At 40.9% G+C, this 14871-nt stretch overlaps 1 protein-coding gene across 1 annotated transcript; it reads left to right on the top strand.

Moving 5' to 3' along the window:
• The first annotated feature begins 1382 nt into the window (after positions 1-1382).
• Positions 1383-2138, top strand: LOC122119274 (U6 snRNA-associated Sm-like protein LSm5). The gene is made up of 2 exons (XM_042696448.1): positions 1383-1472; positions 1956-2138. The coding sequence occupies exons 1-2, from the start codon at positions 1383-1385 to the stop codon at positions 2136-2138; spliced, it is 273 nt and encodes a 90-aa protein (XP_042552382.1).
• Positions 2139-14871: the final 12733 nt, after the last annotated feature.

The following is a 14871-nucleotide window of genomic DNA, read 5'->3' on the forward strand; positions in this document are numbered from 1 at the left end:
TTAAAGTGTCAGTGATCTACAACTGAAGTCTAAACACTTTTACCATGCTTCTTTATATTCAGCTTAGATCTTCAAGGAAGTTAACTCATAAACTTCACTAGACAAAAACATTTCTTGTAATAAAAAGTAATGTTCCCCTGAAATAATGGGGAGAACCCGGACTCTGACCAAAAACAGAGAAAGTAAGAATTAACTCAGTTCCCCCAAGACCCTCTGGTACCATAGGAACTTCAAATTAACTATATATTTTCAAAATTCCAATCATTATCAAATTTTTTTGGGGGGTCCAGTCGTGGGGCATGAACTCTGGGCCTGGGCACTGTCCCTCAGCTCTTCAGCTCAAGGCTAGTGCTCTACCACTTGAGCCACAGCGCCACTTCCGGCTTTTTTCTTATGTGGTGCTGAGGAATCAAACCCAGGGCCTCGAGCATGCAAGGCAAGTGCTCTACCACTGAGCCACCTTCCCAGCCTATTTATCAATGTTTAATCAAAATAAAAATTGCTGTACATGAGAAAATTAAATTCCATTGCTCAAATCATGCACTCACCTTTCATTACATTTGTTAGAAGTATTAAACTGAAATAAGAAACACTAGGACTGACTGATTGTATTATATATAAAATAGGATGTTTCTCAAATGTTCCTGAGCTAAACAGAGAATGAAGTAAATCTAGGTATGAAAAGGTATCTGGGGGGAGAGAAGGGGAGTTAGTTGGGGAGGTTAGGGAAGGGATGGTAGGTAAAAAACAAAGGAGGGGGTAACAATGCTCGATAGGAAATGTACTCATTACCTTAGTCATGTAACTGTAACCCCTCTGTATAGTATCTGTACAATAAACTATACATTAAAAAAAGAAACTCTATCTTGAATAATTTTAATGAGAAACAGAAATTTACTCCTAAGGATGTTTTGGTTTTTTGGTTTTTCTTTTTTTGCCAGTCCTTGTGCTTGAACTCTGGGCCTGGGCACTGTCCTTGAGCTTCTTTTGCTTAAAGCTAGCACTCTACCACTTGAGCCACAGCACCACCTCTGACTTTTTCTGTTTATGCGGTACTGAGGAATTAAACCCAGGGTTTCATGCATGCTAGGCAAGCAATCTACCACTAAGCCACCTTCCCAGCCCAAATTAAGGATGTTAAAAAAAAAAAAAAGCCATGTGCTCCTAGTTACTGAGATCTTAGGATCTAGGTTCAAAGCCAGCCTGGGCAGGAAAGTCCGTGAGACCCTTTTCTCCAATTAACCACCAGAAAACTAGAAGTAGTGCTATGGCTCAAGTGTCAGAGTGATAGCCTTGAGCTGAAGAGCTGAGTGACGGCACCCAGGACCAGAGTTCAAGCCCCACTGACCCACAAAAAAAAAAAAAAGATTTCCAGCTTGGCCATGGCGGCTAATACTACCACCAACCATTTACAGCTGCTGCTGCCACTAGAACTCATGAACAAATGCACAGGATCAAGAATTCACATCGTAGCCGGGCGCTGGTGGCTCACGCCTGTAATCCTAGCTACTCAGGAGGCTGAGATCTGAGGATCGCGGTTCAAAGCCAGCCCGGGCAGGAGAGACCGTGAGACTCCTATCTCCAATAAACCACCAGAAAACCGGAAGTGGCGCTGTAGCTCAAGTGGTAGAGCGCTCGCCTTGAGCTGAAGAGCTGAAGGACAGCGCCCAGGCCCAGAGTTCAAGCCCCACGGCCGACCAAAAAAAAAAAAAAAAAGAATTCACATCGTGATGAAGAGTGACAAAGAGCTGGGAAGGTGGCTCAATGGTAGAGCGCTTGCCTTGCATGCATGAGGCCCTGGGTTCAATTCCTCAGCACCACATAAACAAAAAGAAAAAAGCCAGAAGTGGCTCTGTGGCTCAAGTGGTAGAGCCCTAGCCTTGAGCTGAAAAGCTGAGGGACAGCGCCCAAGCCCAGATTTCAGGCCCCACGACCGGACCCAAAAAAAAAAAAAGAAGAAGAATGACAAGGAAATTATTGGCACACCTCTAGGATGCGATGATGTTGTCAATATGGTGCTGGAAGATGTCATGGACTTTGAAATCATACCAGAAAGAAGACAAATTAATAAATTGGATCAGATATTGCTAAATGAAAATAATATATCCATGCTGGTTCCTAAGAGGAGAAAGCCTTAACGTATGAATGGATTTCCTTAGCTTACCTAGATTCTGTTTTGTCTATAATGGCAAGCAAATGGAATTTTTTTAATCTTTTAATTATACTTGCAAATGCTGTTTTCCATTGAAGGGAAATGGTGTAACTATATCATATGCAATTTTTCTAAGTTAATCTCATGAGTACCTTGGTAAAAGAAGAATTTGCTTTTTTGAAGACTACAAAATAAAGATGTTTTTCATTAAGGAAAGAAAAAAAGTGTTAGAATGATAGTTATTTTGTTACATAAACTTACTTTGTTGTTGTTGGTGGTGGTGGTGGTGGTCATGGGGCCTGAACTTGGCCTGGGTGCTGTCCCTCATCTCTCCAGCTCAAGGCTAGTACTCTACCACTTGAGCCAGAGCACCACTTCTGGCTTTTTCTGCTTATGTGGTGCTGAGGAATCGAACCAGGCCCTCATGCACGCAAGGCAAGCACTCTACCACTGAGCCACCTTCCCAGCCTAAACTTACTTTTATAAACAATAAAAGCCTCCCCCCAAACTACCCCTCCAAGAAAAAGAATAAGCACCTTCTCATTCATATTCCTTTCTGTTTCAAAAGTTCCTGTGACCAGACATCAGTGACTCATACCTGTAATCCTAGCTACTCAGAAGGCTGAGATCTGAGAACTGCAGTTCAAAGCCAGCCCAGGCAGAAAAGTCCCTTGAGACTCATCTCCAATTAAGCACCAGAAAACAGGAAGTGGAGATGTGGTGCAAAGTAGTATAGCACTAGCCTTGAGCAAAAGAGCTCAGAAACAGCGCCCAGGCCCAGAGTTCAAGCCCCAAAACTGACAAAATAAAATAATTAAAAATATCATGTTCCTGCAAACACAGTTTCCCCATAATACAGGAGAAAGATCTAACTAAAAGCTACAACGTAGTAGAGCTGTAGCTCAATGTAGAAGGGTGCTAGCTTTGAGAAAAAGGACTTGGGGACAACGCCCAGGCCCTGAGTTCAAGCCCCATGACCAACAAAAACAAAAAACAAAAGCTACAGCATTAATATTTACTTGTTTCTAGCATTTAACATTTTCTTGTTTTTTGGTTTTTGGGTTTTTTTTGGTCAGTTGTTGGGCCTTACCTCTGGGCCTGGGCACTGTCCCTCAGCTCTCCAGCCCAACATTTTCTTCTTAAAGACTCATTAAGATGCAAAATGAAAAGTTGTGGTTCTGGTTCTTGTGAAACCACTAATTTTAACTGATAATAGTATCACTGGTTATAGTTCAGAATTTTATGACAATAAAGGCAATATGATTTAGTTAGCTATCCTATAGCCCCTAAAGGTTAAGACCAGGGATTGTTTTTTGGTCTTATATACCATATTATGTCTCCTTTAAAGAAAATTCACATTCATTTGACCTGCCTTTTCCCATTTCAGACAAGTGAGTCACTCATGAATGCGGTTGAACTGGCTGCACGTATGTTAGATGCTTGAGTATTTTGTTCAAACAAGTATGGATTTATGATGACTATTAATTTATCATGCTACTAATAGCATAACAGGCTAAACAAGATCTTATGCAGAATATTCAAGACTTAAGTGTAGAGTACTTGCCTAGGTCTTGAGTTTGAGCCTCAGTACCAATAAAACAGAAGAAAAAGAAAGGAGGAGAAGGTGAAAGAAGAGGAGGAAAAAGAAGAGGCAAAGACAAGAAAAGAAAATCGTCATGTGCCTATACCTGTACCTGTCCTTGTTTTAAGAATGATAATGACCCTGTGAAGGTTAAAATGCATTTGTGACTTTAACTAAGTATCACTATCCCACAATACTGTGAAATTTGTGAAATTTATGTAATAATGTAATCTCAATTAAAAAAAATTTTTAAAGAAGAATGCATCTTGGGCTGTGAATGTGGTTTAGCAGTAGAGTGCTGGCCTTGAGCAAAAGAGGCTCAGGGACAGTGGACAGGTCCTGACTTCAAGCCCCAGGACTGGTTAAAAAAAGGTGGGGGCAGGAAGGGGAGTGCTGGGAAGGTGGCTCAGTGGTAGAGCGCTTGCCTTGCATGCATGAGGCCCTGGGTTCGATTCCTCAGCACCATATAAGAAGGAAAAAAAGGCGGAAGTGGCACTTTGGCTCAAGTGGTAGAGTGCTAGCCTTGAGCTGAAGAGCTGAGGGCACCCAGGCCCAGAGTTCAGGCCCACGACTGGACCAAAAAAAAAAAAAATCTCAGGAAACTAGGTTTTTTTCTTTGTTCTTTATTGCTGTTTTTGTTTTCATCTTCTTTCCTTTTTGTCCTGTTTGTTGATCTGTCTTTGGGAGAGTAAGGGGGGCACAGAAATGGAAGGACAAAGGGTGAACAAATGCAGCAGTGGTACCCACTAGACACTATGTTGAAAATGAACTATACAATTAGTAGATGGGAACCAGAGAGGGAAAAAATGCATTTCAGGCTGGAGACATGGCTCAAGGAGTAGAGCACCCCCTGGTTGATAGAGGCCCTGACTTCAAGCTCCAGTACTAGCAAAAAGAAAGAAAAGAATGAATCTCAATTTTCAAACTACGACAGGAATTCATGTACACTGGTGAAACATTTTTGGAAGTCATTCAGGTAGAATACAAAAATTCTAGGTCTAGCAATTCAGTTTTAGGAAATAACAGCAATGCACATACAAAGATATGTATGAAAATGTGTTCCCACTAAGCCCATATTTAGAATAACTGAAGGAGAGAAGAGAAAGAGGGAATAAAAAGCTGAGGGAAGAAATATATAGAAAGTCTAGCTTTATTTGGGTTAAATCAAATCATAAATATTAGACAAACTGAAAAACAAATGCTGATCAGACAATGGCTCAAAGACATTTCCCATCTGCCATTTAGGACAAGCTATGCTTCAGAACACGCTGATGATGCACTTGGTAACTGCTCCTGCCACACTTAATTTTCCAGTGCTTCTCTTTTAGTCCTCTTCCACTTAATTTCTTTTCTTATCTCATACTAAAGAGTCAGGCCTAAGACACATTCTTAGAATCAATTATACTTAGGGACAAATTCTCCCATGCCAAGTAGGCTGGGAATTCAGGCTATGCAAGTTAGAGGAAACAAGTCATAGTTTGCAAGAAGCTTACAGAGAAGTTTGGGGAAAAGGTACACTTGCCAGAAAAGTACAGTACAGTAATTTGACAGTCAGATAGAAAGAGAGACAGACAGACAGATAGACAGACAGACAGACAGACATATATCTGAAATCTTTGGTTCACTGTTGTCCTTTGCATTTTACCACCAAAGCCTAAGTCAGTGCTTGGATTATTTAGTAAAAGGAATAGGTAAATTAATGAACGAAGTTTGAACACAGTCATTATCTATTATAACTTCTATGACAAAATAGCCTCTCCTTTTCTCATTACTACAGACACATATATAAATAAGCCATACTACTTTCACCATGTCCTAATTTGTCTTTAACTCCTGTCCCATTTTCATATTTCAACCTTTAGTAATATATAGGCACTTTACATATGAAGTGTCTCCCCAAATGGCTCATTGTTTTAAGTTCAATCCCCAACTAAGAGGTGACTAGCGTTTGAGGGGATTAACTTTGTTGGTGGATTAATGGATGTATGAGCTCACAGCTGGTGGGCTATTAGGAGGGGAGGCTCAGGTGGAAGAAATATGTCACTGGAGTGGCACTGTGGCTCTAAGTGGTAGAGTGCTAGCCTTGAGCAAAAAAGCTAAGAGACAGATGCCTACGCTCTGAGTTCAAGCCCCATGACCAACAAAAAATAAATATAAGCCAGGAGCCGGTCGCTAATGCCTGTGATCCTAGCTACTCAGGAGGCTAAGATCTGAGGATTCAGTTCAAAGCCAGCCCAGGCAGGAAAGTCTGTGAGACTCTTATCTGCAATTAAACCAGAAGTGATGCTGTGGCACAAGTGGTAGAGCGCTAGCCTTAAGCTGAAGAGCTGAGGGACAGCACCCAGGCCCAGAATTCAGGCCCCACGACTGACAATTAATTAATTTGTTAATTAATTAATTAATCGATAAGATTTCTTAAGCCGGACATTAGTGTCTCACACCTGTAATCCTAGCTACTCAGGAGGCTGAGATCTAAGGATCATAGATCAAAGATGGCCCAGCAGAAAAGTCACTGTGAGGTTCTTATCGCCAATTAACCACTCAAAAACCAGAAGTGGAGCTGTAGCTCACAGTCTTAGACCGCTAGCCTTGAGCAAAATTGCTCAAGGACAGTGCCTAGGGTCTGAGTTAAAGCCCCAAAACCAACAACAACAAAAAAAAAGTATGTCACTGACTTCTTTCATTGTTTCTTTTTCTTTTTTTTGTTGGTTGTGGGGCTTGAACTCTGGGCCTGGGCGCTGTCCTTCAGCTCTTCAGCTCAAGGCTAGCACTCTACCACTTGAGCCACAGCGCCACTTCCAGCTTTTTCTGCTTATGTGGTGCTGAGGAATTGAACTCAGGGCCTCATGCATGCAAGGCAAGCACTCTACCACTGAGCCACCTTTCCAGCTCCACCCCACTCCTTCTCTCTCTGAGTCTCTCCCTCTATCTCCTTCCCTGCCCGCTTCTTGGCTTTTCCCTCACCCAGAAGTGAGCTGCTTTGGTAATAGCTCCTTCCCAGTATTCTGGATTGCCACAGCTCCATAACACTGACACCAAGGGCCCCAACATGGACTGAATCTCTGAAACCATGAGTTGATAAGCTTTTCCTTCCTTGTTTTTCTCAGAATATCGCCACAGCCATCCGAAATTGGGAGTCACACTCTTCTAATTTAAAAAAAAAAATTCTCTACCTTTTTTTTGCCGTTGGTTTGTTCCATTTGTGCAGTGCTGGTGATGGGATCTAGGGTCGCAAGAGATGCTCGGCAAATGTTTTACTACTGAGCTACACCTCCAGCCCCCACCACACTGAACTAAACAGCAAGCAGCTCCCTCAACCACAGCCCCAGGATTCTACCCCAGTTAACCCCCACTACTGTAGGAGTCTTGTGTCTGACATACATTGGGTCTGACCAAGAATTAAATGAGCCCTAGACAATGCCAGCTATCCAGACACTTAAACTGCGAAGGCACACAGTAAACTAAGAACCACAATATGCTTTAACACTAGCAGTACAAGGTGCCCTGAGGAGGTACAAGAGAGTAATTTGGAACCAAGGAATGTGAGACTAGTTCATTACTTGGCTCACATTTTACTTCCTTGAGAAAAACATAGGATACACCGGAGGACAAGTTGAATAAAGGGCAATCCAGTTTTTAAAAATAAAAAAAGTAACAGCAAATTGAGTTTGGGGGTAATCAATGAAAAATCAAAACATTTACACACATCGCACACCAGTGTTTGAGGATAAATACCACCCTTCAAATTAACAATCTTTTGACATTTGGGGTATAGCAATAAATCTGGAAAGTCTCACTCTATGTGCCAAAATTAGAATACCTGAAAAGAGTTTGCCACTGGATTCGTTACCATATAACTCTCCATCACTCCTAAGTTATAAATCCACCCACTCCAAAGAACAGTTTTACAGCAGTAGTAAATTTTATAGAGTGTGCTACATAATGAGGTATATCTAAGCATGTTCACTGTAACATTATTTGAAATGGTCAAAATTTAGAAACAACCCAAATATTTACGAGAGTAATGGAACAAACTGTGATACTCACATAATGGAAAGAAAATGTAGTAAATTTAAACAGAGAAAGTACGTCAAGTAATATAGTAATGTAATATGGTCCCCATCATTTTTGTAGAGGAAATGTATGTGCATGTTGAGGTGCAGGAGAAGATGACCCGCAGAACTGAGGACGGACACCACAGTGTGACAGTGATTACCTGTGGGAATTTGGGAACAAAATTCTCAACACTGGGGGCTGGGAAGGTGGCTCAGTGGTAGAGTGCTTGCCTTGTATGCATGAGGCCCTGGGTTCAATTCCTCAGCACCACATAAGCAGAAAAAGCCAGAAGTGGCGCTGTGGCTCAAGTGGTAGAGCAGTAGCCTTGAGCTGAAGAGCTGAGGGACAACGCCCAGGCCCAGAGGTCAGGCCCCACGACCAACACTCCCCCAAAAAAGAATGCTTTGAAAAGTACCGAATAATACTTCCTGTTGGGCTTTTTAATGTCCTAGCAGCATTCCAGAGCTGTGTTCCATGGGATAACTTGGGGTCTTCTATACACAGCTGTAGGAATCCCCTTTAACACAGTAATTCCATAGCAAAGGCAAAAAACTAGGACTGTAACCCCAACTGGGGAAAAGCAAGAGGAGTTCCACTTCCAACTTTCACTAAAAACATAAGCATAACAACAACAATTAGGATTCTTAAATACCTAAGCCAGTTGTGAAGTCCAATAACCATTTACATAAACTATGAAGCTACAATTATTTTTCTAGGACAAAAAGAAAGGATTATTCTTACTAAAAATAAAGAATATTTCTTTCTACCATTAGCCAGTAGGGTTGCTATGGTTATTTACTTATTTCTGTGCCATTATGGTGTTTGAACTCAGGGTCTGGGCATTGTCCCTGAGCTATTTTGATCAAGGTTAGCACTCTAACCCTTGAACCACAGCTCTGCTTCTGGCTTTTTCAGTGGTTAATTGGAGATTCCTGCCTAGGCTAGTTTTGAACCAAAATCCTCAGATATCAACCTTTGAGAAGCTGGGTTTACACCCATAAAGGAATAGTGCACACCTATTTTTTTTTAATGGAGCAATTCTGGTATTGTTAAAAACCTGAAATAACAAAACTTCAACATTAACTGCTTTCTAGTCTAAACCAAAATTTTGGATTTTCATATCACGAATCCCAGACAATGCAAAAATGATACAGAATGAACTTGTTCAGCTGTGTATTAGAAACAGAGAAAGACAGCATGGCCATCACTCAACACAATATAATTTCTTTCAGAGAGGACTGCAGAGAAGTACACAGACTTGAGACATTATTCTAAAGAGGGAAAGTACGGGAGGATAAAATGTCAATGTTTGTTCAACCACAATGTTTTCAGTTCTCTTCTAGAATTTCATTCACTCACCAAATTCCAAGCAAGTCAAAATGTAGAACAACCAAAAGAAAGAATTTCAGACCCTTTAAATGCCTGCTCAAGGAATCTACCTTTATTTTGTTCATTAACTCCTCTCCTTCTTACCCTTTCAATATTCAATAACATCCTTTCTATACTAACATGAAGTTAGAAAGTAAAACATCAAATAAAGTATGGAAAAATTTGACTTTGAAATGCCTATTTTATATCTACCTAACAGTAGTTGTATGGTTTTGAAGTATGACAAAAGTTCATTATTTGTCTTATAAAGTTCTATGATTTTAAGTTAATACTTGATTCTTATTTTTATATCAGAAAAAGAAATCTAATAATTTAGTTTCCGAGTATGTGATAAACTTAGGCTCACCCAGAAAAAACTTACTTTAATGGACACACATGCTAAATGTTAAACCAGTATGGGCAGTTATCACTTTGGAGCACAACTCCAGGAACTTCATCACACAAAATGGAAAGACTTCTGCTGCATCCTGTGACCAAAATCCTATTTGACTAAAACTTTTAGAACTCAAGTCTCATATCATTTTTATCTGTTGCTCATAATTGTCACAATTTGTGGAACTGCTTTGAACTTTTTTTTCTTTTTTTGGTGGTTGTGGGGCTTGAACTTTGGTCCTGGGCCCTGTCCCTCTGCTCTTCAGCTCAAGGCTAGTGCTCTATCACTTGAGCCACAGCACCACTTCTGGCTTTTTCTGTTTATATGGTGCTACAGAATCGAACCCAGGGCCTCATGCATGCTAGGCAAGCACTCTACCACTGAGCCACCTTCCCAGCACTCTAACACTGAGCCACCTTCCCAGCCCTGTTTTGAACTTTTTTTATTTCTTGTAGTAGTAGTACTGGCATATGAATTCAGGGCCTTGCACTTAAGCAGGCACTCTAATCATCCGATCTTTCTTATTGCTCTTTCTCATTGCTTTCCTTATTTTCCAAATACATTCTCCCTATTAGCCCGTGCCAACCTAGGTTATGATCCTCCTATTTACGCTTCCTATATAGCTGAGATGACGAGCATGTACCACATTTATTAAGATGGGAATCTCTCCAAATTTTTGTCCAGGTTGTCCTTGAATCGCCATCCTCCCCATCTCCGCCTCTCTAGTACTGATAGCATGAGCTTTTATACCACACCCACCTTGAATACTTTTCTTTAACTTTGAAATTTTTGCTTGGATTCTGGAGATCTAACTCACCTATATGTAAAAGGAGGAAACCAATGCCTAGTGAGGTGGCATCTCTCTCTCACTCAAGTATTGTAGTACCAAAACCTTCAAAATCGTAATAATCAACTTTAGAACACTCAACATTGACACTACATTGAGCTCTCCATGTGTAAACATGTGTGACTATGTACAGTTTAAGTACATTTAAGACACATAGAAAAAGTAATTCTCAGCCAGGCCCCCATGGCTCACACTCTGTAATCCTAACTACTCAAGAGGCTAAAATCTAGAGGACTAAAGCTCAAAGCCAGCCAGGCAGCCTAAGAGACTCTCTAGCTGACCAGCAAACAGAGTAAGCAGTAGGCTGGAAGTTCAAATATGATTACTGAAAGAAAAAAAATCTTGGTTCTAGCTGGGAATATGGCTTAATGGTAGAGTGCTTGCTTAATATATTCCTTGGCACCACATACACAGAAAAAGTGGGAAGAGGTGCTGTGGCTCAAGTGGTAGCGTGCAAGGCTTGAGCAAAAGAAGCCCAGGAACAGTGCTCAGGCCGCAAGTTCAAGCCCCAGGGCTGGCAAAAAAAAAAAATCTTGGTTCTATAGATGAAACCTAAGGCCTCCTGCATGCTAGAAGGCTTCAAGAATGCTAGACAAATGCTTTACTCCCCACCTCACCCCACCCCCAGCCCACCTAGAGACTTTTAAGAAGCACAGAAGCTTCTTGTTCTTAAGAAACTAACACTCATCTGAACTTCAGAGATACACACATCATGAAGAGCAAAACATTTTCTGATTTTTACTTTAATTCAAACAGAAAATGAACAGTCAAATACTGTGGTCTTCAGCCATCTAGAAAGACATCTGGAAAGAAATTAGTTTTGAACTGAGCCCAGAAATATGGGTACCATTTTAGATACACAGAAAGAAAAAGGCAATCACCCCAGGCCTGAATACAGCTAGGAATGTTACAATACATCCAACAATATGCTTGGCACACACACTAAGCACTCAGAATGGAGCCTTGACCAAATGAGGACAGATGTCAATCCTAAACAAGCGATCACTAATCCACAGTTGTTTAAAAACTCTAAAACTGGGATTAAACAAAGGATGTAGGACAAAAATGAGCAAGTACATATTTAGAAAACAGTGGCAAACTAGCCTTGGCTATGACAACAGGGAAGGAAGAGTTCATGCTACAAAAAAAAATAGAAGATAAACCATTATGACTATGATTAAAAATCTCTTTAAAACTTTCAGTACATATTTTGTTGTTGTTGTTTTGTGCCAGTCTTGAGGTTTTAAAGTTTCTAAGCACTGTCTCTGAGCTTTTCCTCCAAGATCGTGCTCTACCACTTGAGCCACAGCTCCTTTTCCAACTTTCTGGAGGTTAATTAAAGATAAGTCTCCCAGACTTTCCTGTCCTGGCTGGCTTTGAACCAAAATTCTCAGATCTCCCTCCTGAGTAGCTAGTATTACAGGCATGAGCCACCAGTACCCAGTCATAAGTTTTTTTTAATAACATTTGACCAATCTTTAATAGGAACCTTCCAGAGAGTTCTACTGTTGTGGTTTAGATACACAATGTCCCCTAAAGACTGTGTTGAAGATTAGGTTCCCAGTGGAATGTTTAGAATTAGGGCTTTTGGAACATGACTAGATAATGAGGGCTCTGACCTTATCAATGGATCAATTACTCTCCAGTGATGGTTTCATAATTAAATGGGCCATTAGGAAGTGGTGAAACTGGCAGGTGAGGCCTGATAGGAGAAAATCAGTCACTGGGGGCATGACTTTGAATAGGATATTTTGTTCCCAATCCATTCCTGTCTGTTTCTCTAAATCCCAGCTAGAACTAAGTAGCTTTCTTCCACCACCACACCATTCTGCCATGATGCTTCATTGCATCTGGCCCACCAGCAAAGCAGTCAACTAAACACAGAATGATTTCCAGAGCCAAAATTAATCTTTCCTCCATTAATATATTTTTCTATTCTGCCACACCAGTGAAAAACTAACCCATCCACAAAAAAAAAAAAAAAAAAAAAGAGTAGAGCCACCTAAAGGTCTAGTCTGATCTGGTCTAGTTCTAATATACAAAAGAAAAATATCCAAGTGCTGGGCACTGGTGGCTCACACCTGTAATCCTAGCTGTTACTCAGGAGATCTGAGGATCGTGGTTCAAGGTTAGCCCAGGCAGAAAAGTCCCTGTGAGACTCTCATCTCCAAGTAACCACTCAAAAACTGGAAGTGGCACTGTGGCTTAAGTGGTAGAGACTCAGGGACAATACCCAGGCTCCTGAGTTCAAGCCTCACAGCCTCACAGGAAGGGAGGGAGAGAAGTTAAAAGGGAGGGAGGGAGGGAGGAAGGGAGGGAGAGAGGGAGGGAGAGAGGGAGGGAGGGAAAGATATCCAAGTAAAAGGGACTTAACAGATAATTCAAAACATTTCCCAATTTTTTTTTGGGGGGGGGGGGGGGGTCTGGTCGTGGGGCCTGAACTCTGAGCCTGGGTGCTGTCCCTCAGGTCTTCAGCTCAAGGCTAGCACTCTATCACTTGAGCCACATAGCCACTTCTAGCTTTTTTTTTCTGCTTATGTGGTGCTGAGGAATCGAACCCAGGGTCTCAGGCATGCAAGGCAAGCGCTCTACCACAGAGCCACCTTCCCAGCCCCACATTTCCCAATTCTTGAGATACATACCTTCTCAATAACTTCATATAGGAAGTTGGAAGCGTGGCTCAGTGGGTAGAGCACTAGCCAATGAGTAAAAGCATGAAAGCTTCAGATACATAGTTTGAGTCCTGGCCTCAAGAAAAGAAAGAAAAGAAAAAAGGGGCTGGGAATGTGGCCGAGTGATAGAGTGCTTGCATGAAGCCCTGAGTTCAATTCCTCAATACCACATAAACAGAAAAGGCTAGAAGTGGTGCTATAGCTCAAGTGGTAGATTGCTAGCCTTGAGCACAAAGAGGCTGAGGGACAGCACCCAGGCCCTGAGTTCAAGCCCCAGGACTAAAAAAAAAAGAAAGGAAAGGAAAAGAAGGGAGTGGGAAAGAGGAGAGAAGGAGGGAGGGAGGGGGAAAGTAAAGGAGGGAGGGAGGAAAAGAAGAAGGGAGGGAAAGAGAAAAACTAGAACTTTACATTTGGAGTCCAACAATTTGGCTGTAATGTCACTGTAAAAACTGTGATATTCCCTAATATTCTAATTTTGGGTTATTCATATGTTTTCAATGAGGAAGTCTGAGAAATTCTCAAAGTGATCCTCTGAGAGGGGGAATATTTAACTACTAAAAAATAAAAATAAAAAAAAAGACTCCTTATTTTGTCCTGTCCCATTAGCATAAAGAGACATTGATGTCGTGATGACTTGAGTGCCCAGAACAGTTTCCCAGACTCAGCATTTCTCCTTTTTTCCTTTCTCTCTTCATTTTTAACTGTCAGGTTTCATTTCTGGCTACCAAGATGGGGAAACCCAGTCCCCTTTAATACAATCACTGTACAGTTCTAAGAGTTCTTCACTGCATTTTTTTCAAGTTCAAGTTAAAAAAAAAACAGTTCATTTTCACATTGGAAATCAAACTTGAAAGAATCCTGTGACCTCCCAGAATTTAATTCCTTCCCAGAAACTCCCTCAAGCACATAAATTGTTAAGACATGGCCACTTGGGGAAAACATTTTCAAGTCATGTTTGACATGTGAAACTACATGGGACTTGACAGGAATATTTTTCAACAAGCTCAACATGGTTTAAAAACATGTACTTAACCAAAAGCTTGTTGGATTCTATAAACAATTCTGATCCTTTTACAAAGAATGCACAGTGGAAGTGGGAAGGATCTTTAATGCTTTGCATATTGCTTGTAAACACATACACACACACAATCATTGAACAGAAATCAAATGTAAATACAGGCCCATACAAAACTGAGTGAATATCATGAATATCTTGTATTTTATATGAGCGGATAAAAGAGGTTTATGGATATTGAGCTATAAACTATGAGGGATGTCTTCAAGATAAGGATAAAACTAAATACACATGAAAACTATTTCCAACAACAGAAATATAGAAAACAAATATATTTTAGGCAGGCTCTTTTTTTTTTTTTTTTAAATACTCAAATTTGTGATACTGTCCCAGACTCCCTATAGCTGAACAGCATCACGGCACTGCTGTGTCTGGCTCAAATGACTATTAAAACTGCTGGCCCTTATCCATTTAAAGTTCCCTAGGAAATATATATATATATATATATATATTTTTTTTTTTTTTTTTTTTTTTTTTTAAAGAGGCACTACCAGAAGCTTCAGCTAACAAACATTTGGATCTAAATGTTCTACATAGAGCTGCCAATAGCCCCACAGTAAAGCCACAGTTGCTGGTGACTCACCTTCCCCTGACCTGGAACACTGCAGGAACCCACAGTCAAGATTCAGGGAGCATGAACAGACATTTTTAGCCCCCAAAACCCAAACACCTCAGAAACTAGCCCAATCCAAAACTTCCAGATCTCCTTACCCACACTTCCTGCT

The sequence above is a fragment of the Dipodomys spectabilis genome, unplaced genomic scaffold, assembly GCF_019054845.1.
Source record: "Dipodomys spectabilis isolate Male_0828 unplaced genomic scaffold, ASM1905484v1 ptg000001l, whole genome shotgun sequence".
Classification (NCBI taxonomy): Eukaryota; Metazoa; Chordata; class Mammalia; order Rodentia; family Heteromyidae; genus Dipodomys; species Dipodomys spectabilis.

Excerpts from the sequence above, each read along its gene's own strand:
- LOC122119274 (XM_042696448.1), top strand. The coding sequence starts at position 1,383 with ATGGCGGCTAATACTACCACCAACCATTTACAGCTGCTGCTGCCACTA. Across the intron at positions 1,473-1,955 it reads GATCAAGAATTCACATCGTA|AAGAAGAATGACAAGGAAAT; the intron begins GCCGGGCGCTGG and ends AAAAAAAAAAAG.